The 25,706-nt window shown below is 62.6% G+C and overlaps 1 protein-coding gene across 5 annotated transcripts in view; it reads right to left on the bottom strand.

The window, feature by feature from the left end:
* Positions 1-1,485: 1,485 nt before the first annotated feature.
* The window catches only part of TSPAN11 (tetraspanin 11), a 49,901-nt gene continuing 25,680 nt past the window's right edge, over positions 1,486-25,706 (bottom strand). Inside the window, exons 3-10 of one of the 5 annotated variants that reach the window (XM_032473229.1) lie at positions 22,060-22,251; positions 13,634-13,708; positions 12,566-12,670; positions 9,654-9,812; positions 9,198-9,284; positions 4,931-4,968; positions 4,806-4,873; positions 4,621-4,655 (exon numbers count right to left, since the gene is read on the bottom strand). In XM_032473229.1, coding sequence (XP_032329120.1) covers positions 4,852-4,873; positions 4,931-4,968; positions 9,198-9,284; positions 9,654-9,812; positions 12,566-12,670; positions 13,634-13,708; positions 22,060-22,251 — 678 coding nt within the window. In that variant the 3' untranslated portion in view covers positions 4,621-4,655; positions 4,806-4,851. The other 4 variants (XM_032473227.1, XM_032473228.1, XR_004317217.1 and 1 more) reach the window with 4 other exon arrangements.

The raw sequence follows: 25,706 nt of genomic DNA, 5'->3' as shown, positions 1-25,706 counted from the left end.
CACGGAGATGGACCACTGTGTCTCCTGGAGCTGACAGAAGGAGAAACGACACTCTTCTGCAGGGCCTGCTGGGGCCAGGCACTCCCCTTGGTGGCCGTGAGATGCAGCTCCTGGAGCCCTGCCCCGTGGCCCTCGGTGCCCCTCTGTGCCGAGGAGGGGGCGCCTGGTGTCGCCACGCCTACAGGTGGAACCTGCTGCCACCCAGAGGTTTCCCTTCCGGGGGCTGCAGAGTTCTGGGACCCAGCCTCACCCAGTGTCCGGAGCAGGGTCCATCTGGTGTGCGGCCGGACGTCCCTCATCCAGCGGAATCAGGAAGCTGCTGTCTTCACCTGGCTCCCGCTGCCCAGCCCCCCCGCCCCCTGCAACTGAGTTCCTGAGTGCCAGCGTCCTCCCAGCACAGCTCTTTGCTGTCAAGACACCCCAGTTCCCGAAGGGGCTCAGCCTTCTTATTTACTGGCTGGCAACTCAGGGGCAGCCTGTGGATCTCTGGTCCCCAGCCTGGGATCCCCTAAACCCCAACTAGGGATTCAGAGAAATTCATTATGTCATTAAAAAAAAGTCCAGTGAAACTGTCCCTGCCTTTTGAAATGGTACCCAGGCCAATGGGAACATTACTTACCCTCTTGGCTCTGGTGGGCCTGGCAGAGGACAGAGTGCAGGGACCACGCTGATGGAAAAGGCTGGATGCACGCTTTACTCACTGATCCCTTCACCCCTGAAATGACCCAGAGGGTTCCACTGGGTCCCCTGCCGTGACCTTGCCATCCTGCTTCAGTCACTGCTGAACAGGGCTGCAGCCAGCGAGGGACACAGGAGGGACAGGGGCGTGGGGGCTTCTCTTCCGCCCAAGACAGCCTCTCTACTCTCAGCTGGGGGAGGGAGTGGGGAGCCGAGTCCAGCTAGAGACAGCCCTGCGTGGCTGCAGCCTGACAGCCCAGCCCTCGGGACTGACGTGTGGCATCAGCACCTGCTGGGAAGTGACAGGCCCGCTGGCAGCCACCGCGGGGGCAGCTTCACGAAGGCTTCTCGCTGCCCACCCACCCCTGACCAAGCCCCCATTGGCCGCCAGGGCTGTTCAGACAGCTGTGCGAACCACCCCAGTGCGGCCTGTGTGCAGCGGGCAGGGGCCTGCAGAGGTGCCCCTCCGCCCCGGGCACACTTGTGTGTGTGTGTGTGTGTGTGTGTGTGTGTGTGTGTGTGTGTGTGTGTGTGTGCACGCCTGGGGGAGACGTCGGGGCGCAATGCCGGGAGCACGCAGAGGGGCGGCCAGGCTCTCTGTTTGAGTCTGACTCTGCCTGCAGCCAGAGCGGAAGACCCTTGTGGGCGGATGAGAGACGCAGGACACAACCCAGCGCGACCTGTGGGTTCCCATCACGGCCTTGCCCGCCCCCTGCCATCACTAGTGACCTTCAGCCCAGAGCAGGGGGTCTGATGAGCCGGGCCGGGACTTCCCTGCGGAGGAGGAGGTCCAGACAGAAGGCAGCCTGGGCTGCAATCCCTTTATTGTCGCGGCCCCCGCTTGAGAGGTGGGGCTCACGCTGAGGCTAAGGAGAGGGGCGTGCTCACACCTAGAGCCATCTCTGTGCGCAGTAGGTAAGGCAACATCCAGAACATTGGGACCACCCATATCCAGAGGCGGCGGGTCCCAGGAGCTGGACTGCCCCCGACACCGGGCTGCCTGGAATGAACTCTTCGAGGCACTTGTAGGGGTGTGTCTGGCACTTATGCAGGTGAAGGGGGCCCACAGAAGGCTGTGGGTGAGTGCGGGGCTGTGCATTGCACCAAAACAGACAAAGGGGGCTCTCCCGAGGCAGAAGGTGGTGGGAAAACAGGGCTGCTGAGGGAGGGCAGCCCTGTCCAGGTGAGGATGTGCTGACCGGCGCCGTGTGGGCTCCGGCCCCTGCCGTGTCCAGATCTCTGCAGAATGCTGACTTCTTTTCTGGACTCGTGTGTGCTTCCAGCATCGTGTCCTACCCTCTCCAAGGAGCTCGTGACTGTGACACCTCTGAGCAGGGACCCGGGAGGGGCTGTCGTGGTGCAGAGCTGCCTCCTCACAGGCAGGGCAGGCACGGCTCCAGGGAACGGCTTCCCCGCTCCCAACTCCAGTCCTTTTTGTGTGCCCCATCGGAACCTGCCTTATCCTGGGCCTCTGTCCCCTCCAACCCTGTCTCACCTCCCAGGCGCGAATAAGGTCACAGTTCCAGAAAGTTCTGGGCCGTCCTCTCCCTCTGCAGTAGCCGTCTGGGAAGGATGGTGCCCAGGGAAGAATCACAGCGAACCCTGCCCTCAGCCAGGCGGGCCTCCCCCAGGACAAGGCTGCGCAGGGCACACACGCCCATCACCCTGAAGCAACCTGCACGAGCCCGGCTGACCTCCATGAAGAACGCAGGGGCCCCACCAGGGACAGACGCGGGCCAGCACGGCACCTCCTGCCACCCCCGCCTCCCGCAGGCCCCTCGGCAGGAAGAACACAGCACTCTCCTTTGCAGCCCTCACGTGGTAAGACTTGTCAATCTGATACCCAGCCCTGCAGAGACTGAGGAGTCATGGTCATTTCTTGATTATCAGCACGAGTCCCAGGGAGTCAGGGCCGCAGAGATCATCAGGGCACGGTTTTGCGGCCTCGGCGCGGCCTGGGGTTGCTGGGAAGCTGGTCTCTCTTTTAATGAATTCGCGTTGGAGACCCCCTGGAGGATGGCGCAGCCAGGGCTCTGACAGTCCCCCCCGGGGGAGCCCGGGGCCGGGATTCTCTGTGCATGAGGGCAATGCCTCTTCCGGGGGTGTGCGGCCTCAGTGTGGTTGGAGCTGTGTTGGGGGCAGCACTGACCCAGGAATGGGAGAGAAAACACCCTTCACCTGGGACCGATCCGGGTCAGCAAGGGACTGGGGAGGCAAGGTGTGGCCTTTCCTGGCGTGGTCTACGCATCACAAAGGGCCTCATCTCAGGGAAGGGAAGCGGGAGGAGGGGGACCAGGACCCGGGAGATGGGGAAGCCGGCGTGAGCTCTGGTGTTGGGAGCTGCCCGCTTGCAACAGGCACGTGGAGGGGCCCCACGGCTGTCTTACGAGTTGACACGTGTTCTTTGGAAAACTGGCAGCATCCGTCCCCCGTATTTGCGAGGACCTCCTTTCTGTTCTCCCTCACTCTTCGGGAAAGTTCAGCAACTCAGAGATGCAGGAGAGAACCTCAGTGGGGGCTCTATCTGCTCCAGGAAGCGGAGCGGGGCCCCTGCAGGCGGCCGGGGGGTCCAGGAGCCAGGACGGGGAGGTTCAGGGCAGAGCGCCCCTCTGCTCAGAGCTGCACCTTCTCAGAGGCTCCAACTTTGCAGGGTCTGAGATTCAGTTTAATCAGGAGGGAGGTTTCTCCCACCAACATTAAGAGCTGAAGGTGGTTTTAAAAGCCTGGCCTTCCTGAGAATCAGGCCACAGACAGGAGACCCGCGAGGGGCACCTGCTGGAGACGGGGCCTGGGGCCATGGTCTCCCAGGGGAACTGCTCACGGTGGGGGGGGCCAAGGGGGCCGCCTGCTCCCTGTCCCGGGGGCTCCCCTCTGCCTGCCGCAGCCCAACCCCAGCTCCCCACCGCCTGGCTCCTGGGCCCTGCAGGGAGGAACCAGGCCACCACAGGCACCCTCCCCTCCAGGTGAGGAGGGTTGAGGGGAGGGCTGGGGCTTCTGGGGGCAGAGCCGTCTGGAACCCCCCCATCCGATGCACTTTCAGAGCCATGGAGGCAGGAGGAATGCTCTGCACTCACGGGGGGGCCACGTACCGAGCGCAGGTGTACCCGGGGGCCTGGGGCCGGAGCTGGGACGCAGCGGAGTCCCCAGGGGCCATGCCTGGCGAGGCTCTGGCTGTGGCTCCCAAGGGGATCCGTATCCTGCCCGGGGATTCTGGAACAAGCGCTCGGAGTTGGAGGGCGGAGGCCGAGGGCCCCCCGCCTTGGTGGAGCTGCAGGAGCCACGGTCTCAGGCACTCGGTGGGTCCGAAGGGGCTGGCACAGAGTGTGGGAGTTTCTAGGCCAGCCGATGGGACCCCGCAGGCCTGGCCGGTGGGATCTGGGCACCTGAACTCAAGGGGAGCAACTGGAGGGGGCGTGGCTGGGCACGTTAGTAAGAACGCAGCTGGAGCCTCCGGTGCAGCAACTGGAGGGGGCGTGGCTGGGCACGTTAGTAAGAACGCAGCTGGGGCCTCCGGTGCAGCAACTGGAGGGGGCGTGGCTGGGCACGTTAGTAAGAACGCAGCTGGGGCCTCCGGTGCAGCAACTGGAGGGGGCGTGGCTGGGCACGTTAGTAAGAACGCAGCTGGGGCCTCCGGTGCAGCAACTGGAGGGGGCGTGGCTGGGCACGCTAGTAAGAACGCAGCTGGGGCCTCCGGTGCAGCAACTGGAGGGGGCGTGGCTGGGCACGTTAGTAAGAACGCAGCTGGGGCCTCCGGTGCAGCAACTGGAGGGGGCGTGGCTGGGCACGTTAGTAAGAACGCAGCTGGGGCCTCCGGTGCAGCAACTGGAGGGGGCGTGGCTGGGCACGCTAGTAAGAACGCAGCTGGGGCCTCCGGTGCAGCAACTGGAGGGGGCGTGGCTGGGCACGTTAGTAAGAACGCAGCGGGCCTCCGGTGCAGCAACTGGAGGGGCGTGGCTGGGCACGTTAGTAAGAACGCATGGGCTCCGGGAAGCAACTGGGGGGGCGGGCTGGCCGCTAGTGCAGCTGGGCCCCGGTGCAACTGGAGGGGCTGGTGGCACGCTAGTAGACGCAGCTGGGCCTGGTGCAGCAACTGGAGGGGGACGTGGCTGGCACGTTAGAAAGAACGCGCTGGGGCCTCCGGTGCAGCAACTGGAGGGGGCGTTGCTGGGCACTTTAGTAAGAACGCAGCTGGGTCCTCCTGGCAGCAACTGGAGGGGGGTGGCTGGGCCGTTAGTAATAAACGCAGCTGGGCCTCCGGTGCAAGCAGCAAGTGAGGGTCATTCCGCAGACCTGGAGGCAGAGAGCAGGCACGGAGGTCAGAGCCGCCGCTCTGCGGGCCGGCGAGCCCAGTGAGCCGCCCGCGGAAACCTGCCAGGCGCACGCGCGGGCCGCGATGAAGAGCAGGCCCGGGTGGGCCCGAGATTCTGCACGGCTGGCAAGCCCCCAGGGGAGACTGGGGGTGGAGCTGGGGACGCACTGAGAATGACTGGCCGGGAGCAGTGTTTCTCACACTTGACAGGCACGCATGGCCTGGGGACCTTGTCCTTATACCATAGGTGACAATTCTGGGGCCCGGGGAGGGCCCGCCCTATGGCAAGCATCCCGTCCTCGCTGCTGGGCTGTGTTCCCGGAGCTTCCCCAGGGATGGCCCTAGTGACTTAGGTCCCGAGTGGTAACATCTCCACTCCCTCGCTGCTGTCTGCAGCAGCCTTTCTCTGGAAAGAGTCTGCGTCTTGCTGCTCTCAGACGCCAGAGCCAAACTCGGGCCTGAGTCGAGTGTCTGGCTGGTGTGTAGGAGGGAAATTTGAGGCTCTGATGTGAGCCTCCCAGAACTGGCACTGTCCTGTGAATTAGCTGGGGATGCAGCCCCCACCCTGGGCCCAGAGCCTGCTGCCAGCCCCTCTGTCACATCCACTAGCTGCCTGACGCCAGGCAGTGCTGGGCCATCACCTCTCGAGTCTCAGTTTCCCATCTTTAAACTCCACCCTTTATTCCTCACCTTGCCCTCCGTGCACCTCCTCCTTCCTCCTTTCCCTCTCCTCCCTCCCACCCAAGGATGTGCTGAGGATGGGACGGTGGGGACAGGGTCAGAGCAAGGAGCCCAGGACCATAGTGGTGCTCCGGCAAAGACGACGCCGCGTGCTCCTGGCTCCCTGCCCGCAAGAGGTGGACACGGGCTGAGGAGGGTTTCCCAAGTACAGCAAACAGTGCCCCATCTGCCCCACACTCTCCCAGCGGCTGCTGCTGACCTGGTCTTGCCAGGGCACGCCTGGACGCCCACCGAGGAGGATGGGCTGAGGGGATGTCCCGGGGCTGCAGGCACGAGCTATGAGGCTCAAGGAGGGCGCAGGGGTGAGCCCTTCTGCGTCCCCCTCCTCCCTCCCCTCCGTCCCCACGTGGGAGGGTCACCCCTGGGAACATAGCTTTCAGCCTTGGTGCTAAGAGCGGTGCTAAGCCACCCCTGGGACTCGGAGCCACATGCTGAAAGGTGGCTTAAAGCGGGTGGCTGTCACAGCCATCCCATCCAGGGGTCGCGCGGGCCCCTCATGGTTCGATGACTTGTCCTGTGGGGTTATCCGGGTCTTTCTGATCCTTGCCAAGGGGGAGGCCGGATGGGGAGGGTTAGACCAGCACAGACTTGTGTCCATGTCCCCTGTGGTGCATGTCTCACGCCAGGGAGGACCGGGAGGGCTAAGCGTCCTGCACGCACACTCTGTGCACTGTGTGTGTTCCCCGGGTGCCCCCCAGGGAAGGCACAATGAGGGGGATATCCATGCGTGTCCGTACACACATACACACACACCACCCTGATGCAAGCAGACGGGCCATGGACACTAACTACCTGGTCCCCAAGTGAGCACCAGTGTCCCCTTCCTGACTGAGGACTCGGAGGAACCCACACAGACAGCTCCGAGCGGCCAGCACCGGGGCGAGTGGGGAGAACACAGGACGAGGGGCTGCAGGAGCAGGGGCGGCAGACGGTGGGCGGGACGGGCTGCAGGGCCCAGCCGGCACGGGTACGGGGCGTGGTGCCCTCCTGGCCGCCTGCCTGGATGTGGTGCTTGCCAGGGCAGGGCTTCAGCTTCTTCTGAGGGTTTTGACCAGTGCCTGGCTGTCGTCAAGGCCATCAGTGAAGGGCCAGGGAGGTCCCAAGAAGCCATTCCAAGAGGACCTTTCTGTTTCCCTTCTAGTGCCCTGCAGATCCCGGTCCCATGTCTTGCGAGTTCTCTGGGCTCATGCTTCCACCTTGCAATGCGGGCATTTTAGAGCCCTCTGGGTGATCCCAGCGTGCAGCCCAGGCTGGGAACGCTGCTCAGAGGCTCAGGGAGACCCCTCCCCCTCCGGCATCCTGGCCGTCCAGCCTGCCCTGGTCTCTGAGCAGACCAGTGTCTGGTCCACACATCCAGGAGCAGCAAGGATGCTCAGCTGGAATCAGGTTTGGGTGACAGTCTGGCCCGAGCACCCCTCAAGGCGGGTGCCCACGTGGACTCGGGCGGTAGTTCTGAAACAGGCCAGCAGGGGGCACTGGAGCCCGAGGCTCGGAGTCCTCAGGGATAAGGCTGGAGAAAATGGGCCAGGGATGGGGCCTGCGGCGGTGGCCAGGTGATGCCATCTCAGGGACATGAGGAAGCACAGCTCCGCGCTGTGCCATGGAGGATGAGCCCCCCGTGGTGGGGGTGAGTGGGGGGCTGCGGGCACCCTGCCCAGTGACCCGGCCTCCTTGGCGTCACTCCTCCAGCTGGACTCACCTCCCCCTGGCCTCAGACTCATGGGCCCCACTCCCTGCCCTTGACCTCACCGGCCTTGTCTTTAACTTCAGGCTTTCGAGGCCCGAGGTCAGGAGAAAACGGACAGAGAGAGTGGCCCAGGCCTGGCTGGTGTCCGCAGAGCAGGCCCCTTGACCCCCGAAGTTGGAGCAGGAGCTGCAGCACAGAGCACCCTGCCCTGGGGCGAGAGGGGCTGTGCGAGCGCCCCTGGCTTGCTGTGCCTGCCCAAGTGCAGGTGAAGGGGCGGCCTGGTCCAGCCGGGAAACTTCTTGGCTCTTCTGTGAGACACTGTGCCCGCCTGGCAGCCACACGTCACAGTGGGCACCGTTCACTGAGCACCTGCTGGTTGCTTGGCCAGGGATCTACGTGCTCACTGCCTAGTCCCTCTAGTCACCACCTGCGGTACAATTAAGCCCATTTCACAGGTGAGGAACTGAGGCTCAGAGATGAAATAACCAACACTAGGTTGCCTGGTCCCCTCCGGAGGGTGGGCCCTCTCCCTAGATCCCTGGGTGCGCAGACAGAGGTGGGCAGGCAGCGTGGTGATCTGGAAGGAACCGGACACGGGGAGGCTCCCCAAGCCAGCTGCTGGCACCCCTGCTTCCCTCCACGGACTCTGTGTTGGGGGTCGGAGTTTGGGAGAGCCACGGACCAGGTGCCCGGAGACCCAGTGCCAGTTCAGGAGGTGAGACCCTGAGGAAGTCACCCGCCTGCTCTGTAAGTCGGGGAGGACATGACTGCTCCCCTGGACGGGCTCCGGCAGTGGTGGGGGTTGGAGAGCACCTGAAGCCACTCGGAGGCTGCAGGCAGCGTCCACTGGGAGGCCTTCCCGCGCGCAGGCGCAGTCAGCGCATTGCCCGCACCCCCTCCTTCCCACGTAACCTCATGGGGCTGGGGAAGGGTCCGCGTGCTGCGGAGGAAGGAGCCGAGGGGCGGGGAGGTGCCCGCTCACCCCACACGGGAGCAGAGGCAGAAGGGGACTGGGTCCTCCGGTGCCGGCCACTGCTTGGACCCTCCCTCCACGGCGCTTATGGTACCAGGACAGGGAAGGACAGGGCGGGACATGGCTGCTCTAGAACCTGCTGGGCTGACGCGGGCGTGCCGGGCGAGGTGGGCACGCAGGACCCTTGCTCGCTGCATCTGCCCGGCCCCCGAGCCCTCTCCACCCTCCACTAGACTCCGGGGCAGTGGCTGGGGGAGGTTGTGGAGTGATGAAATGGAGCAAAGGGCATCGCTCACCCTCAGAGCACAGAGCCAGGTATGTGCAGGGGCGCACACAGCCCCAGGGGCGTCCACATGTGCATCACACACACACACACAGTAACGAGCGTGTGTCCATGCACAGACATATACACACATGCACAGACACCCGAACACACAGTGCATCCAGCCCCGACCACGTACACCCAGATGCATGCAGACACACCCCAGGCCCACGGGACCACAGCAGGCTGTGCACACAGCTCCCGCGTGCACACACAGGGTGCATGCACATACCTGGGCCCACACTCCCACTCCTCCCGGGGCTCTCTTCCTTACAAGTTCAAGGTGGCCCCAGGCCCCAGGTGTTTTCCATCATGTTTTCTGGGGGAGAGAGTGACCATCTGACTTACCTTTGGCTGCAGAAGGAGGTGGGAAGGAGAGGGCAGGCAGGGCAGGGGTGGGCAGAGAGCCATGATCTGAGACCTCTGCCAGTGGGCGAGGGGCTCGGAGCTCAGACAACACCCACCCCAAATCCCTGCTCCGGCTCACCTGCAGGCAGGCCACCCCGATGCCCACCGCGCCCATGAGCAGCAGGTGGTCGGCCAGGAACTGCTCCAGCTTGGTGATGCAGCCGCCCTGTAAGGTCCAGAAGGCAGGTCACACACACCTCGGCCCAGAAGCGGGTGAGCGTAGGAAGGGAGAGCTGGCAGGGGGCTGGATCCGCTCAGCTGAGGGAGGCTAGACACTTACAGGGCCAGGTCCAGCCTTTCAAGTGCCCACGGGCTTCTCAGGTGACCCAGGTGCACGCCATGGTGTCCCAGGACCTCCCAGGGGCAGCTGCCGTCCCCAGGCTCCGTGGGGACCTTTGAAGGCCCGCTGCTGTCTTGTGGCCAGTGAGTAAGTGTGACCTCTCCCCACCCACCTGCCAAGCCCACCCAGCCAGGCTCCAGGCTCCGGGATGCCCAGCCGGGGCCCCCCGCTTGCCCCAGCCAGCTGGGCACTTACCTCCACCTTGTAGATGTTGGAGGGGTGGGTCCGCTGGCCGCAACGGGCCACCACTGTCTTGCAGCAGCTGTCAGGCACCCGGCGGCCCTCGGCCTCCCGAGACAGGATGTAGGTGCTGTGCTGCCAGTCGGCCGAGCTGTTGCTCCCGCAGCATTTGAACTGGAGCGAGAGGCAGAGGCTGCAGGTAAGGAGGGAGCCTGGGGTCCCCCAGCCCCTCGGTCACGGGGCCACAGGACTGTCTTCAAAGCCTAACGCGATCCCTGTTTGCCGTCCGAGACTTTTCCCTCCCCGGTTCTGAGTAGGGAGCTGGACTCTGGGGCCCTCTCTTTAGGCAGGGGGAGAGTTGGCTGCAGGACACCTGGTCGCTATCTTTTATAAATATATATGTTCCTTTTCATATTCGATTTCATTAAAGGCCATGACAAGGTATTGAACATAGCTCCCTGTGCTGTACAGCAGGACCTTTTGGCTGATCTATTTTACACACAGTTGTTAGCATCTGCAAATCCCAACCCCCCGATTTATCGCTACCTCTTCTGTCCACCCAAGTCCTCTAAGGAGGCTGTGCTGGGTGTCCTGGGGGCAGGGAGGGCCTGTGAGATGATGGATGGGGAGATGGATGCAGGTGGGTCCCCGAGGAGTGCGGCTGTGGACCACTGGGCAGCAGGCCCAGGGCAGGGCCAAACCACAAGGAGGTGGTTTCCCGGTGGTCCACGGAGGTAAGACCCCAGGGATGGACCCAGCCACGCCAGAGGCTCAGGTGCCCCCACCCAGGCCTTGAGGCCTCAGAGTCCCTGGGTCTGCAGGACACAGAAGTGGTCCGAGGCCACCATGTGGGCAGATCAGTGCTGGCCAGAGGGGCCAGTGTGGGTGCTGAACAAGATGGGCCTCCTGCACGGCTCCAGGGCAGGCGGCGCCAGCCCAGGTCTCCGGGGAGCCAGAGACAGCTGGGCGTGGGCACCTCCTGCCCTCTGAGCTGGGGGCTGAGACCCAAGTCCCCTCAGGGGTCACAGAACTCAGCTGTCGTGAGCCTCTCGGGGGTGTGGGTGTGGTCGGGTGGAGGTACATCTAACAAGCATTTATTAGGCTCCTGCAGCATGCCAGGAGTGAAGCCAGGCCCTGGGCCTGAATTCGAGTAACAGGCCCCTGGCTTCCCGGAGCTTTTCACTGACCATCGCTCTAGCAGGAGAGGTTAGAGGACGAAGGGCCGGGGAAGCGCCCCCCAGGGGGCAGAGCCATCCCAGGAGCCAGGCGGAGGGAACAGCACAGGGAGCGGGGAACAGCGCGGAGAGCAGGGAACAGCTAGGCTGGGAGGCACGTGGGAGTGTCCTCTCGTGTCATCGTGTCACCCGTACAGGTAACTTAGCCTCCCCAGGCCTGTTTCGTCCCCTGTAACGTGGGGATAACCACGGGCCTCTGTGCGGGCTGTTGTGAAGCCTGAGAGCAGCAACCACGTAAGCACTTGGCTGGGGGCCCTCCACAGGGTAGGCGGTTAGCAAGCGGCACCCCCACGGTCACTGTATATACGTGAACACAGACACGTGGGCACATGCGGGGCAGCCCGGAGCCCCTCAGGCCTAAGATGCAGGCTGGGCCCATGTCCTGCAGGCCCCCCCCGGCTCTAGCTGTGTGAGGGCCCGAGTCCACGTGCTCTGTGTCCCCCGGGGCCTCCAGCAGACGCCCAGCACCGGCTCCCTTGCCTCCTGCTGCGCCCCCGTCCTCTCCAGGCCAGCGCGCTCCAGCCTCGCACTGACCGCAGGGGCCTGCGGGGTGTCAGGCTTGGTGCGAAAGGCCCCAGGGCAGGGATTGAGGCACAGCTCCCACGTGGGAGGGCCTCTGAGTGCAGAGACGGTGCTGACCAGCAGGGCGTGTGCACGCCCGTGTGTACACTGCGCCCCTGGCCACTACATTAGAGGTCACGAGCCCACTGGGAGCTGGGCCAGTCGTGGGGAGGTGGGTCCGGGGCCTCCCCGGCTGAACGAAGTTGCAGCTAGATCTCAGAGCCCCCCAGGCTCTTTTCTCGCTACTTGCCTATGTGTCCCCGCAAAAAGACCACGGCCTCAGGCCTTGGGGGGGGGTCTGTGGACGCAGGATGGAGCCAGGCCCACAGGGCGAGGGCGGGGTGGGTGGCAGGGAGCAGGGTCCAGGGTGGGCAGGTGGAGCTGCCTCAAATTCTCAGACACGGAACCACCAGGATCCTGAGTCCTCTCTGCCACGACGGAAACGCCCTGTCTATGCCATCCAGCTTGGTGGCTGCTAAACACATGGGGCTACTGGGCACTGCGATGTGGCCGGTGTGACCGAGGAGCTGAGTTTTACCTTTGATTTAGATGCTAGGAGCCAGTGTGGCCAGTGGCTGCCGGACTGGTCTGAGGTCCCCTTGCCCCTCCCCTCCCTCTGGCAGGACCATGGACCTCACTAGACGGATCTGCTGAGTCTCTTCTGGGAAAGGAGAGACCACCTTTCTGTCCCCTGAGTTCTGGGGCGTCCTTACAGCGGCTCTGCTGACATCCCTCTGCCTGCCCCAGCTCACTCTCACCGAGCCTCACCGGCCAGCTCCGCAGGGAGGAAGGGGGCAGCCCTGCTGATGGGAGGAGCCGGATCCCAGCACAGCCGGCTCCTGCCCACCGGGCACCCAGGGGGCGGGCCTGGAGGAGGTGGTTGGGGGAGCCGTGGTGGAGGCGAGGGCAGAGGAGGAGGAAGGGAAGAACCAGGGCTCTGTAAGCACTTCCGTGGCAGGAGGGACTTGTACCTACGTGATCGTATTTAACGCTCACACACCCGTGAGGCATTTCAGAGACATGGCAAGGGAAGCTCAGAGAAGGTGAGTGAACGCCCAGGGTCACACAGGTGGGAAGGGACAGAGGCAGGACCGAGGGCAGAGGCTTCAGGCCTGCAGGGCGGGTGCTCACATCCTGCTGCAGACGGTCCACGGAGGCCGTGATCTCGGCAGCGCCGGGCTGCCGGTAGTTCTCTGCCAGGGTCCGGGTCAAGTGCTGCCTTAGCTCGTCGCTCAGCTGAAGGGGGTGGCGGGGGGAGCAGCGTCAGCAGACCACCCACCCGATCCGGCCCCCAGGCCACCTCAGCTACCCCAGAGCATGACTGGCTTGAATGGCTGGAGCGGAGGCCTCCTGCACGGTGACATGGGACCATGGGCGGGAGGCCACAAGGAAGGCGGGGCCCTGGAGATGGCGTTGCAGAGGTGGGGACCCGCGCTAAGGGCCGAGTGGCCAGCGGAGCGGGGAGACAGCAGGGGGACAGACAGCTCAGAGCTGGTGGGACGGCAAGGCTGAGGCCAGGCACTGGGTGTTTAAATGCAGTTGTCTGTTCGTACGGCCGGGGGTGGGGTTCCAGGACCAGCGCGGACTTCCCGCGGACGCCCAAGTCCCTCATATAGAGCCGGGCAGTATCTGATGCAGCTTACGGGCCTCTTCCTGCGTTCTTCCGAGTCATCTCTGGGTTACGGATAATACCCAGCACAACGCCAATGCTACGTAACTCATTGTGAATGCGGTGTCAATGCTATGGAAATACTTGCGTGTGGCAAGTTGAAGTTTTGCTTTTTGGAACTTTCTGGAACTGCTTTCTGAATATTTTGGGTCCACAGTCGGTTGAATCTGTGGATGTGCAACCTATGGAGACAGAGGGCTGACTGTGTCTGTTGATTTTCATTCTGATTACGAGGTTATGGTCAAATTTATGATTGTTGTTCTGAGGGTGCCCGTCAGATGTGTGGGCGCTGGTGGGAAAGGACAGTGTGGTCACCTGTCTTTACCAGCCAAGTATCACCCTGGGCGTGACCTCGAACCCTTGATCCACAGAGCACCTGGTGGGAGGGGACCTGACCACCTCATCTTGTCCAGCACAGGAGGGTAGGGCTGGGACCACCCTGCATGTCGCCGCCCCCCACCCCCATGCACCCCTCCCCTACTGTCCCTCCTGGGGGTGCTGATGGGGAGAGAGCAGGACGGTCCACTCACCCTCTGGTAGTACAGGTGGGCCAGCACCCCCGCCACCAGCTCAACGAGGAAGATGACCAGCAACAGGGAGAAGTACTAGGAGGGAGGGGAGAGGGCGGTCACCACGGGGTCCAGCCTGGGCGGGTGGGCAGACAGCCCTGCAGAACCTCAATGACAAACATCTCCCCAAAGCAGTGGGGGGCCTGGGGCGGCCTGTCCGGGGCCCCATCTCTCACACCGTCTTCCCACTCTTCCCATCAGCTCTGGACACAATGGCCCCTGCTGGCTGCTGGCACGGAGCTCCTCACTCACCCCTTCGCACACTGGTCTGCTGTCAGCTTGTTACTCCATCCACCGGCCAGTATGCACTCAGCACCTACTGTGTGCAGGTGTGGTAAGTAAGGCAATGCTCACCCTCAACTGTTGGTTGAGGGGACGGATGAGTAAGTGATTACCACGTTGTTATAAATGGTATTACGGGGCAAGCTCGAGGAGGAGGCCCCGGGTGGGGAAGGGCAGTCAGAGAGGGCTTCCCGGAGGAGGTGACACCCAAGTGGCCTCTCTAAGAATGAGATGCCAGGTAGAGGAGGAGGGAAGCACAAACCAGGCACAGAGAAAGAACTTCCCACCCAACAGCAAGGCTTCCTTTCGCAGACATCTTCCTGGGCCCCACCACTCCCAGCATCAGAGCTGCCCCCAGCGGGGGAGCAAGAAACGTCCCCAGTCTCTGCATAGTGGAGGCAGGCTGGCCCTGAGAGCGCACGTGGAGGTCCCTGATGCCCGTCCCCTTCCTATCCCAAGCTCAGCGCTGCCTCAGGAAAGGCCCGCCTGTCCGAGCTCTGTCCGTTTCCCACCAGGGCCAGGCGTCCCCCGCCTTGTCTGGGCGAGGATGCAGAGAAGGCTGGATGTGGTGGGGTGTGGAGTCCACAGTGGCCTCTGGACACCTGTGTGGGCTCCGGATGGAGGCTGGGGGCTGTCTGCATGGGGTTCTCCAGGCTCCTAGGTACCTGGATGACGTCTAGAAGTGGGGAAGGGAGTTGCAGGTTCCATGAGGGCACATTCTGGGGCCCTGTGGACTTTTCCTGCCACAGGGAAGAGTTTGGATGAAGGAGAGGTGGTGGGGCCCTGGGCAGGGCCGCATGTGCGTCTGTCCATGGAAGCTGAACGGGGTTCGGATGAGCTAAGCAGGAGGCTGCCAAGAGGCCTGTGGATGGGCCCTCTCTGCGCGAGGAGCCACTGAGATACAGGCCCTGAAAACCTGAACAGCGGCCGGGGATGTCAGCTAACCTGGGTTCGGGTCCAGGCTCAGCCGCTGGCTGGCTCTGGATGGGTGGGGAGCACCGGCACCTTGGTGTGAGTTAGGAAACGTGGCTCGGTGATCTGGGTGCGCTAGAATCAGCCTTCCGGTCCCCTGTGCACACACGCGGCCACAGCCATGACCAGAGGCTGGGATTACGGCAGCCTCACCTCACCCAGGGGGTGAGAGGCCCCAGCGAGAGGGGAATCAGGCTTCACGGAGGCCTGACCTGCTTCCTGCTCCCGGAGCTCACGGGCGACAGCAGTCGGACCCGTCAGCGGGCAGGAGGCTCCGTCACCCAGGCCAGGTTGTCACCCTCCTGGGAGCTGCCCGTCCCACGGAGCGGAGCATGGCTGCAGTGACACACACCGCGGGCGCCAGGAACGTGCCTGGCCCCCAGCTCTTCTGACACCCCCTGCACTCCCCTGCCCTGCCCGGCCCTGCCCTGTCCGGTATGGAGGCCGCTCTCCTGCCACAGAGGACCCTGTGTGCCGTGACTGCCACTCGCTCCCTGGGCCTCCCGGGTGCGCACCGTGTGCCCTCGGTCAGTCTCGGGGAGGGAGAGATGGAGCGCCTGTGAGTGAATGGGGGTTGCTGGCCATATGGCGGGGAGGGCAGCCCTGGCCCCTTCCTTCTGCGGGGGGCGGAGGGCTCTTCTCCGTCACGGCTGAGCTGCAAAACATGCAGGAGGGTGGCCCTGACGTGCAGGGTCGTGCTGCTGCCGGGGAGGTCGCTGCCACGGTGGCTACTGAAGCCCCCTGGGGAGGAGGGTTGGTGGGGAGGGGGAGGACCCAGCCACATCCCTAACGTCACAGGAGGCTAAATTAGCACCTGCCAGCCCCTCAAAACCGTTCCAAGGCGTCAAACAGGCGTCAAACGGGCCACCCCACCTGCCGGAGCTGTCAGGAGGGGAAGTGTCCCCGGAGGCTGTCATGCTCCCTCCCGCCCAGGAGCTCCGGCTGTAAAGACGCCTTCGGGAGGGGAGTGAGGGTCAGGATGGGCTCTGGGGGGACCGAGGCGGGTGCCAGGGAGTGGACGGCTGTGTACTCGCTGGGCACGGTTACCGGCTCCAGGCAGCAGCTTCAGCCTCGGGAGGGCTGCAGGTGTGTGACTCACCTGTGCCAGGGAGGCCTGAATCACAGCTCAGGGTGACAGCCCCTGGGAGGCAGGGGAAAGGTCATGTTCATTGGGATCCTCCCGCACTGGGATGCTGGCTGCCTGGCTTCTGGGGCCGGGGCACTAGGGCCAGGCAGGCCAGGCGTCCGGCTGGTGCCCCTCCTGGGAAGGCCCTGACCCTTCCCACCTGTGCTGGGTTCACAGCCACGGCTCCGATGCCCACGTCCGTCCCCTTCACTTTACTCAGCCCAGCCTGGTCCCCATGACTATGCACAGCTGGGTTATGCTGTCTGCGTACACAGTGCCTGTCTTCGTCCCTGCCGGCCCTGCCTGGGCTCACTGCCCAGATCACGTCTATGTTGTGCAGCGGTGAGCTCGGGCAGGGCTTCCAGAAAGCCCTCCCTCACCTGACCACGACCTTGTGGCCCACAGCCTTCCCCCACCCACACATTTCCTCCAGCTCGGCCAAGGCTCTTCTGTGGTGCCCTCACAGTGGACCTCCGGCACCGCCAGCGCCGCCGGTGCCCTGCTGCTTCACCGCCACCTCTGAGGGGACCAGGTGGCAGGCAGCCAGGTAACCAGCCCCCACTTGTCACCTCAGATCTTCCTTTCTCACCTGGGATGCCAACACTGGTCCCGTGTCGCAAGAAGGCCAGTGGCCACTCCCTGCGTGGGAGGCACCGGTGAGGGTGGGCGGGACAGAGCCGGCTGGGCAGCAGATGGGCCTGGGCCGAGCCTGGGTGGCGGCCGGCCTGTGCAGCTCCTGGCTCAGGACAGGGTGGGGAGTTCACCCCAGCACCTGCCTGGCAGCCCGAAGCCAAGTAAGGTCAGCGAGGAGGAAGGCTGATGGGGAGGGCCTGCAGGGGCTGCAGAGGAAGGGGCCACATCCATCGGACCACTGCGTGCGGTCCTGGCGCAAGAGCAGAGCCGACATCAGCCCAGGGCCTCTCTCGTGTGGCCGGACTGGACCCCGCTGGGCCCAGGTGACCACGTGGGATGAGGACGGCTCATGGGGACGTTCAGACCCTGCTTCCCGAAGAGCCAGGCCCGAGACCTCTTGCCCACTCCCTGCTCCAAGCCACACAGACGACGAGAGGCCCCCTCATTCTGAAGGAGCAGAATTGGGGCTCCCCAAGCCCTGGCTGTGGGACACTTTCCTCTGATGCACGTGGGCAGCGACCCAAAGTTAAAAGTGCCACCAACAGACCAGGCTATGACCACCCTGGCTGGGTGGCCCAGTGGGGCCACGACAAAGGAACGTGTGGGTGCGAAATGAGCCTGGAGAGGACATGGTCAAACCCCCGGGGAATGGGGACCTAGACACCCTCCGTGCCCCCTCCGTGACCAGCTTCCACAGAGGCGGCGGCCCAGCCCAGCTCTGGGGACCCTGGGAGTTGCGGCCCTGAGGGTACCTTGCTCCATGTATTTAGGCTCCCTCTCCGAGGAGCTGGTGCTGGTGATGTAAATGATAATTATAGCCACACGTTGTGATCTTTATATAATGTGGTGACTGGTTTCGCAAGACCTAAAATACTTCCCTGTCTCCCCACACCTCACCCCCGCGGGGAGACGGGGACACCAAGGTGGTCAGGAGTGGCCGAGCGACTTCGTGGAGGTCCCAGAGCCAGCTGTGCAGGCGGCCCTGCAACCGGCTTTGAGCCGCAGTCCCCGATTCCAGCCCTACTGCCCAGGTTAGCCGAGTCTGGGTGCATGTGGCGGAGGCGTTGCCATCCGGGGCCCCTCATTTTCATAAACTGGTTCTAGAACTTCCTCCTTTTAATCCATCCCCTAAATATAAAAGAGCCCCGAACAAAGGCCCAGCGTAGCCTCAACCATCCGACCTAATCTTCATTTGGCTGAAGATGTGAAAGTTTTCAGAGCCCCTATTTGAAACTAAAAATAGCCCTTCCTTTTGATCAGGGTGGCATCTGTCCTGCTCATCGGTCTCAGGCTGAGATGGCCCGAATTATCGGCTCTCACGTGGCTTGCGCTAAAAAAGAAGAGCTGGCGTGAATAATTCAAACCCCGCTCCCTCTCGCCCTTGCGGGTTTCCGACTCCGCGCTGATGATCGCTTCAGCACCGGCGAAGCTGTGCTATTCCTGTCCCCCAGGAGCGCTTCCTTCTCGGGAAAGTGACCTTGAGGGGCTGCAGATGTGCTGGAGGAGGGGCTGGGGCCGGGACAGAAGCGGGGCCTGTGAGAGCTGGGCCGGCCCGGCCGGCCGGGCAGCTCACGGGAACTTTGACGCCAGGCCCCTCCCTCCTCCTGATCCAAGCTGGATGCACATCATTCAGAGCCTGGCCTTTCATCTTCCCCCTCCTCTTCAGGGACCACTTTGTAGAGCCAGACTCACTGCATCTCTCCTTTGGAGTTTTCTTCAGCCTTTGGCTGATGAAAGATTTCAAAAGAAGTCAGACATGGAGGGGAAACAAGAAATGAGACCAGGAACCTCCAGGAACCGCAGAGCACTTTCAAGCTGCCTTAAGCACCCCACTTGCCTCTAAACGGGAGCCCAGGTTTTAAAATTCCTCCTTGTATGAACCCAAGAAAAGTCCTTTTTTACAGCCATCTTCTTGGTGTAAACGGTCAGCTGCTCGGTTACTCAGGGGCTGACGGGCCAGGGTGTGGATCACTCAGGATCCGGCCCGACCTGTGTTCTGTCCTTGGGCTGGTCCTGCCTTTGGTTCTTTCAGGGGATGGGCAGGGAAAAGCAAAGGAAGAAGGTTCTAGGCTTCAAGGTGTGCTATCTGTGAGCCCCGTCCCCACACTCCTGGGTGGGCAGCTGTGCGTGCGTGCGTGCGTGTGTGTGCGTGCGTGTGCGTCCACAGGTGCACTTTCTCCTAACCTTTCAAGCTGACGCCTCCCTAAAGAGTCTGGTTAGTCATGCTGGACTACAGGCCATCGGTTCTGTGTGGGGTGGAGGTGAACGCGGTCGGTGGGGGGGAGCTGAGGAGAAGGACCAGCCTGTCCTGAGTAATCTGGCTGCACCCCAGCCCTGCCTCCAGGCCTAGGGGATGAGACGGTCTCTCCCTCTGTGGACCCTCCGAAGCTCAGAAGGGCGGGGAGAGAGGTGTGCACTGGCCAGGCCCCGTCCCTGGCCTTCGTGAGTAAGTCTCCACACCTTCCTGCACAGCCCCGGGCACAGGGCTGGACCCCTGGGCGGGCCTCAGACCAGCGATGGTCAGGCTGTGACTGGGGAGGCTGGGGACGTGTTTCCTTACCAGCTCAGCCCGGAGGGTGGGACAGGTCTTGCAAATGGACCGCCTAAGAAGAGGAGGCTGAGGCCAGTGCTGGGAGGGCCAAACCCTGGGCTTCTCTGGTCTCTGAGACCGGCGAGAGGAAGCACCCTCACGGCTGGACGGCTCTCTGAAACGGCCCCCGATACCGAGCACCCCAGTGATGCCGAGGTGACTGGCCCACGCTGGCCCCCAGGGTCCTGCAGCCCCTTGAAGGGAGTGTTGGAACTGACGGCCCGAGCTCCCCTCTAGACTGGACGGGCTCTGCCCGTGCGCAGTTATTTCTGCATTGTACCACAAGAGCGGGGGCGCCCAGGTCGCACCCCATCTCCTGCCCCGGGGTCTGGCTGGGCCCTGTGGGAGCCTATCTGCACCCCCCTGATCTCTGAGGGCAGCCGCTCTACGCAGGCCCCACAGACGCAGAGGATGGCGTCTCCTCTCGGGCCCTCCACCCCGCCTCCAGCAGGCTTGGGCTCCACGGGTGACTCGGATTCCTGGAGGTGATTCTAACGGAGTGGAATCCAAGAGGCAGCTCCAGCCCTCACGGGGTCCACACGCCCCAGGCCAGCGTCCTCGCCCATCTGCTGGGGGTGAATCATGCCTTCTGGAGGCAGTGCTGGGTTGCCGGTGGAAGCCTGGGCCTGGGGCCTGCCACTCACCAGCAGGGTGACCTTGGGCCGCTGGCCTAACCTCTCTGCACCCCAGCGTCCTCACCTGTCAAAGGGAGGGCTGGCACCAGCACCAAAGGCATTTGGAACAGGACTTGGTGCACGGAGGTCACGACTGTGGTGACTTTTCAGGGCTGTCGCCGTAAGGATGTGGGGAGGTGGGTCCCTGTGTTGTAACTGCACCCTGCATGGAAAGCAGGGGTCTGTTTCCCTGGCTGCAGGGGACCCCAGGCCTTAGGGCTCCTTTAGAACCGAGAGAGAGGGCTCTGGGTGTGAAGGAAGACCTGGCAGCCTGTCTCCGGGGCCAGAGGGCTCAGCCTGAGACCAGAGGCCAAAGCAAAAGCCCCACTTCCTATGGGACCAGGGCTGAGCAGGGCAAAGGTGGGGTCACCAAAGGTGCAGGGGACTGGTTTTCTCTCTGGGCCCAGCAGCCCTGTAAGCCTCAGTCCCCTAAGGGCTGGACCTCTCCCCCTGCCACCCACATGTCCGGTCCCTCAGTCACGTGTCCTCATTCAGCGAACACTGGCCAGATGAGGGTGTCACACAGGCTCCCAGGATGGCTGGCGGGGACAGGCTGGCTCAGGGCACACCTGTCCTACTGCTGGAAAGAGAGCTCACGACAAACCCATGCTATGGTGGCCGGTCCCTGTAGGCCTTGACTCGCCGGCACCACCATCCCCGTGGCCCGTACCTCGGCTTCACTGTCCCTGAGAGCAGGATGAAGGGCTTCTTCTAGGCAGGGGAGAGCTACCCCGCTGAGCCTGCACACAGGCGCTGTCGCGCGCGGAGCTAAAAACTAGGCCATCGCTGGCGAGAGAGGCTGTGGGGCACGGTCCCTCCGCTGCCTCCAGCTCCCTGGTCAGGCTGCCGCGTGGGCGGTGGGCCCGGGAAGCGGGGGTCGGGGAGGCGCAGCCCCTCAAGGCTTCTTCCCACCGCCCGACTCCTCTCAGGCTCAACCCGGTCTCTCACCGAGACTCAGACTGAGCCCACCCTGGCTCTTCCTCTCTAAGTCCGGGTGCTCTGTAGCCACTCTGCCCACACTGGCTTGTTGCTGAGGAGGAGATTAAGGCAGCCGGCCCGGGGACAGGTGCACGGAGGCAGAGTCGGAGCTGGAGTCCTGCCCCTGCGAGTGCGGCCCTGACCTCTCCTGACACTCGGAGCCAGTGGTGGGGGGGGGACCCCCCGTCTTCCCCGCTTCCCAGGGGAACGTCCGTCAAGGAGCCTTGCAGCCCGCAGCACCCATGAAACACCTGCCCAAACAAACACACCTGAGTCTGATCAAGCTTCTCAATCCAACTCCCAGAACACACTGAACGTCACCAGGATGGCACTGGAAAGGCCAGACTGACAGTAAAGGACAAACGATCTGGTTCCTTCCACACATTAATTGCAAGAAAAAAAAGAGAGAAATTGATGGGGGAGCTCGGAGACTAAGAGACCTGGGAGGCAAGCCGACCAACTTTAATGCAGAGACCTCATTTAGATTCTGACTCAAAGACACTGAAAAAAAAAATAAAGAGGAGTTTATGGGTCAATTGGGGAAATCTGAAACTACCTGGTTATTTCATTTAAGAATGTCCTTTGTTTTTAGGTGTGACATGGTCTTGTCATTACCTTTGCTAAAAAAAAGGATGCTGAAGTTCTCGAGGTTCACTGTGAAATATGTACAGATGACGTGATATTTGGGATGTTGGGGTTGGGGCTGGGTGGGGGCAGGTGAACAGGACTGGCTCTGAGATGACAGCAGAGAGTCTGGGTGACAGACGGATGGACGTGGAGATTCATTATCAGATTCTTTTCATTTTTGCATATTTTTGCAAATCATCGAGATAAAATCTGGACAGAGAAGGAGGAGGAAGAAGGAGGAGGGAGAGAAGAGGAGGGGGAGGAGGAGGAAGAGCAGACCTGCCACCACCACCGAGATGCCCTCCTGGCTTATGTCTCAAGCACCTGGAGACCCTGGCAAACAGCGGACCCCCGGGCGGCCGCCCCTCCCTCCCCAGCTTTCCTCAGGCCTCAGAGGCCAGGGCCACTGTCACTTGCCAGAACTTTCAGCACAGAAACCTGATTGGCTGAGCAGGTGGCCCTCCCTCCGCCCATGGCGCCAGGCCGGGCTGGGCAGTGCACTCACCGTGGAGAGGCAGCTCCGGTCCTCACGGACGATGGCACCGAAGCCCAGGAAGCCGGTCGCCATGACGAGGGCTCCCGCGAAGATGAGGATGTAGGCGGAGGCGGCGAAGGTGCTGGAGGCCAGGACACTGAGGTAGCCGCTCTTCTCCACCAGGGTCCAGATGCCCACGGCCATGACGGCGGCGCCCCCCACCTGCAGGAAACCGGTCTGAGCACCCACTACGCACCGGGCACCTTTCCGGTGTCACCGCGTGTAGTCCTTCGAGGAGCCCATGGGAAGATCTGGGTGCCCATTTTGGAGAGGGGGAAACGGAGGCTTGTCCGTGGTCGGGGGAGAAGCAGGGACAGAGTCTGAATCCAGCTCTGACTCCCAGCCCCCTGCTTCCCACCACGACGCCCTCGCGTCCCTGTCGTGAGGCCCCCGAGATGGGAGGGACGCGTGTCCGCAGGCTGGAGTCACTCTGGGAGGGAAGGGGACTGTGTGGGAGGGGAGGTTCCCTCCTTGCTGATTGTCTGAGCCTCTCAGCCCTGAGCAGGGGCAGGTCCCGGGCTGCGTCCTCAGGGAGGGACCCTGGGAAATTCAGCTGCCCCGCTCCCTCCACAGTGAGGCTGAATGCCTCTTCCTGTGGCTGTTACGCTGGGCAGAGTGTATGTGCGTGCATGTGAGTGTGTGCACGTGTGCATGTGAGCATGTGCCCACATGTGTGCATGCGTGTCCTCAAGGTGCCAGACAGAGAGCATCAGGGGTGTCTGCCCAGGGTGGAGGGGCAGGACCCCGGGACCTGTGACTTCCATCGGGCCCCCAGTCTCCCGCCTCTTTTGAGGATGAGTTCTTCTCAGATGGCGGCTGCTGCTGCCTCAGGGGGTTCTGAGTGTGGCCAAAGCTGAGAGGCCCCACTGAGCTTGGCCCACGCGTGCTGTCCCTGCAAGGAGCTCCCACTGCCCCGACGACCCCGCATAATGGGCCCGGCCATTGCGCGGTCACCAGCCGGGCGGACGGAGGCTCCTGAGCTGTGACTGCCCCGGGCGCCTGCACTGCTTGGCCTTTTGCGTTCCCCTCCCAGCTCTGCGGTAGTCCTGGAGGCCTGAGCGCACACCTTCTGTTCTGCACACAAAGAAACTGAGGTTGGGGAGAATAAGGAGGGGCTCAAGAGGAAGCCCATGGAGCCTCAGGGCTGAGATTCGAACCCAGCTCTGCCAGGGCCAGTCCAGGCCTCTGTCCTGAGAGCCCACACTCCGGGCGGGCCTGCTCTGCTACCCGCTTCCGCGGCTTAGATAAATCTGCTTTCTTCTAAGGGCCGTTCTCTGTCCCTTAGCACCTCCAGCAGGCAGGAGAAGCAGGTGGAAGGACCCCGCACGCTGTGCCACAGCCTCCATCCCACGAGGCAGCTCTGCCCTCACATTTTAGCATCTCTCAAGCTGAGACGCAGCTCCTGATGAACACCACCCTAGCGCCAGGTGTGGCGGCACTCTGCCCAGAGGCACAGAGAACACTGGTGCGTCTTACGAGAGGCGGTGTCTTGGATTCGATGAATCCCGGACTTTGGGAGGCTTTCCAGTTCTCTGTGAGCCTGGGCCATCTCTGGCCATACAACCTCCAGGACCCGTGAGGAATTTCCTGCATCTGGGTCAACGGGATTGTGTCAAGGGAGGGTTTCCAGCAAAACATTCTGCATCTGTTCTAATTCTGTCCCTAGAGCATGGCTGGGAGGCTGCGTGAGAGCCTCAACTGTGCACAACCAGCTATGTGACCTGAAAATAGTCCCTTAACCTCTCTGGGCCTAAGTTTCTTCATCTCTCAAATAAGGCGGGTGTATCAGACCAGTGGTTCCCAACCCGTAACGACCAAGGACCCCTTTGATTCCTTTTTCCCATGGATCTTAGGTTTTGAGGGCTTTTGCCGACCAAATACAGTGCGTTAAGTAATAATTCATTTCTCATTTTTTATTAATCAAAGGCGCATGATAGCGCAAAGAAGAGATCCTGAGCAGCATGAGATGTCATGTGGCCACACAGAGTGGATCTAACTTTCAATGGGTGCAGAGTCTTTATAGAAATATGTACGTTGTCCATTATCCACTGCGTTTGTTGACCGCACAGCCTTAGCGTCGGACCTGGGGCCACAGAAGGGGCGGGTCTGGACGGCACTGGGGACACTTAGTCTGCTGGGGCCATGGAGCCCGCTGAGGCTCTGATAAGAGGCTTTCGACACTTTGTCCAGGGAAACGTCATTCACATAAAATAACACGTTCAGGTTTGGGGTTGCACCTGGGGCCCTGTCCACCTCACTCTCTCTAAGGCAGAGCGTCTCAGCCAGGACGCACCACCCCGGGGACCTCTGAACACCCCCCAGGTGACAGGGCTCTCTGGGAGAGGGACCAGGCACCGATATTTTACCAAGTTCTCAGGCGGTTCCAGCTGAGAACCACTGTATGGTTTCCTAGTTAAAAGGGGTCAGAGTGTCTCATCCCCCAGCAGGCCGGACCCCAAGATCACACCCAACCCCTGGGCCACAGCCTGGAGGCTCCTGATGGCTCGGGACTGAACGCCCTCCCTTCCCCCTCTGCATCAGGGTGCTGGCTTCGGCAGGTTTCACGTCCTTCGGGGGGCGTCCTGCTAGGGACCTGCTGCTTTTTAGGAAATGATCTTTCCTCTGGACAGGAGTCAAAGCTGCCCAAGGCCGGGACGGTCACTGAAGGGAGGACGGGAGGGACGAGAGCAGCAGGTCTGGGTCCCAGCTCTGGCTGTGTCCTTGACTGAGCGTGCGACTGAGCCAAACAGGACGGTCACCGGAGGGAGGACGGGAGGGACGAGAGCAGCAGGTCTGGGTCCCAGCCCCGGCTGTGCCCTTGACCGGGAGTGCCACTGAGCTAGACCCTCTGGAAGTTTCAGTTTCTTCAGTAAAACGACCAGATGGCAAGCTCTGAGGTCCCTCCATGTGGGTGACACGTCCCTGTTGGTACCAGAGGATGACCATCCACCAATACACCTCCAGCAAGAGGGCCAGAGGCTGATGGCTTCCGACAAGCCATTTGGAGACGCCGGGTCAGCGGAAAGGCCAGGGGAAGAGGCGCTGAGGGAGGCCTGACTGGGGCTGGAGCCAAATGACCCCGGTGAGCCGTTCTAATGGCTATTTGCATAGAGTTGATTCAACAGTATTTGGCTCTTTGCAGAAACTGGGTTGGTTTCTTGTGGAATATTAAGTACATTTTTCAAAACCATAGCCTGTAGCCCATTAGCCAGAACCCCGAGCAGCGGGTGCCGCGGGCCTTCCTGCCAGCGGGGACACAGGCAGGCCGGGAGGGGCGGCCGGGTCACCCAGGCCGTGTAACTTTAGGAACTCCCACTTATAGAAAGGAAACACGCGGGGAGGATACGGTCTGAGCGGCCACACACGCGAGGTCCCGAGAGACCTCAGGCTGCGGACCCGATGGGAAGCGGGCAGAGTGGGCAAGTCACTGCAGGGCTTCTGAGCAGCCACCTCGGGCCTCCGCCTGGACCACCTCCCTGCTGAGGCCCCAGGCAGACCGGCTGTGCACCCCGCTCAGGTGGGAGCCTGTTCCCCAGCAGCACAGACAGGCAGGACGCCCTGGTTACCGCGGGGGTCCCGTGACTTAGGCATCTCAGGAAGGGGCCCCTCAGCTGTTC

Source organism: Camelus ferus, chromosome 34 (assembly GCF_009834535.1).
Source record: "Camelus ferus isolate YT-003-E chromosome 34, BCGSAC_Cfer_1.0, whole genome shotgun sequence".
Classification (NCBI taxonomy): Eukaryota; Metazoa; Chordata; class Mammalia; order Artiodactyla; family Camelidae; genus Camelus; species Camelus ferus.
Note: the sequence above shows the minus strand (reverse complement) of the source record. Positions and strands in the feature narration are given on the sequence as shown.